This window comes from Nothoprocta perdicaria, unplaced genomic scaffold (genome assembly GCF_003342845.1).
Source record: "Nothoprocta perdicaria isolate Ctin4 unplaced genomic scaffold, notPer1 scaffold_157, whole genome shotgun sequence".
Lineage (NCBI taxonomy): Eukaryota > Metazoa > Chordata > Aves > Tinamiformes > Tinamidae > Nothoprocta > Nothoprocta perdicaria.
In genome coordinates this window covers 951,774-953,009 of record NW_020454727.1, presented here as the reverse complement: position 1 = coordinate 953,009, position 1,236 = coordinate 951,774, and the positions used below count along the sequence as shown (strand labels likewise).

Genomic DNA, 1,236 nt, shown 5'->3' with positions numbered 1-1,236 from the left:
GCCCGGCGGCCAGCCCGGCGCCATGAGCGGCGCCAGCAGCGCCGTGCCGCGCGCCCGCCGCTCGCCCAGCCGGCTCACGCTCACCACCGACTCGCCGTGCGCCACGATGGCCTCCTTGTCCTTGCGCCGCGCCGCCTCCTTGCGCTCGCGGTGCCCCACGAACCAGCACACGCTGAAGCCCGACACCACGGCGCCGATGACGAAGGCGGCCACCGAGGAGATGACCAGCAGGTTCACGGACACCAGCCCGTCCGGCTCGCCCTCCACGAAGCTCTCGGTCACCAGCCCTGGGTGCGGGCGCCGCGGCGTCACGGCCACCGCGGTGCCACCACCGCGGGGTCCCCGTCGCGCCGCCCACTCACCGTCGCAGTCGCCCAGGTGYGCGGTGGCGATGCCAGCGATGTCCTGCTCGAAGGCCACCCTGCGGGAAGGTGGCGGTCACGGGGGGACATGAGTGTGTCGGGGCTCGGCRGCTCGAGCTCTGCACGCTCTGGGTGCCCCTTGTCCCCCGTGTGGCACCCACGTCAGCACCGCGGGCTCACCTGGGGCCGGGCTCCAGGAAGACGCAGGAGCCCTCGGGCGTCCAGCCACAATAGGGGTCCTGGCTCCCGAGGCAGTTCCTGGCGGAGCAGAGACAGTGGGAGCAGCTCCAGGCCTGGGAATACCCTGGTCCCGAGGGGGGGACACAAGCCCCCAGCCCCCCTTGCCCATGGTGGGGACACTGACCCCGTGCCTCAGTTTCSCCTTGCAGGGAAGGGCCATGCACGGCCCAGGATAACTTTGCAAATCCCGGGATTTCCAAGGCAGGCCCCGCTCCTTGACACAAGCTCCACCCCCACCCAGAGGCCCCGCCCCCCGTTTTGGAGCGGGTGCTGAGACCCGGCCACTCACTTCATGCACGCCGAGTGCTGCTGGCAGCGGGCGACGGGCGCGCGGGCCACGCAGGGCGGGAAGGCCAGCAGCAGCGTCCCCGCCGCCTTGTCCAGCTCCAGGCCCAGCARCCGCCGCTCGGCCTCCGTGTCCCGGCCGCACCTGGGGGCCCAGCTCAGCCTGGCCGCTCTGGAGGAGAGCATCTCCCCGCGCCCTCCRTGCGCCCTTCTCGCCTCTCCGTGCCCTGGAACCTCACCCATCCAGGCGTCCATCTCTCCCATCCCTCCATTCCCAACTGCTTCCTCCATTCTTCTGCTTCTCCATGCAGCAATCCATCCCTAAGCATCTCATGCACTGATCCACCCA

At 70.8% G+C, this 1,236-nt stretch overlaps 1 protein-coding gene across 1 annotated transcript in view; it reads right to left on the bottom strand.

Moving 5' to 3' along the window:
* SEMA6B (semaphorin 6B) overlaps positions 1-1,236 on the bottom strand; it is an 8,723-nt gene that overhangs the window by 577 nt on the left and 6,910 nt on the right. Inside the window, exons 12-15 of the mRNA XM_026035160.1 lie at positions 892-1,032; positions 543-620; positions 363-421; positions 11-287 (exon numbers count right to left, since the gene is read on the bottom strand). Coding sequence (XP_025890945.1) covers positions 11-287; positions 363-421; positions 543-620; positions 892-1,032 — 555 coding nt within the window. The remainder of the gene's footprint in view (positions 1-10; positions 288-362; positions 422-542; positions 621-891; positions 1,033-1,236) is intronic.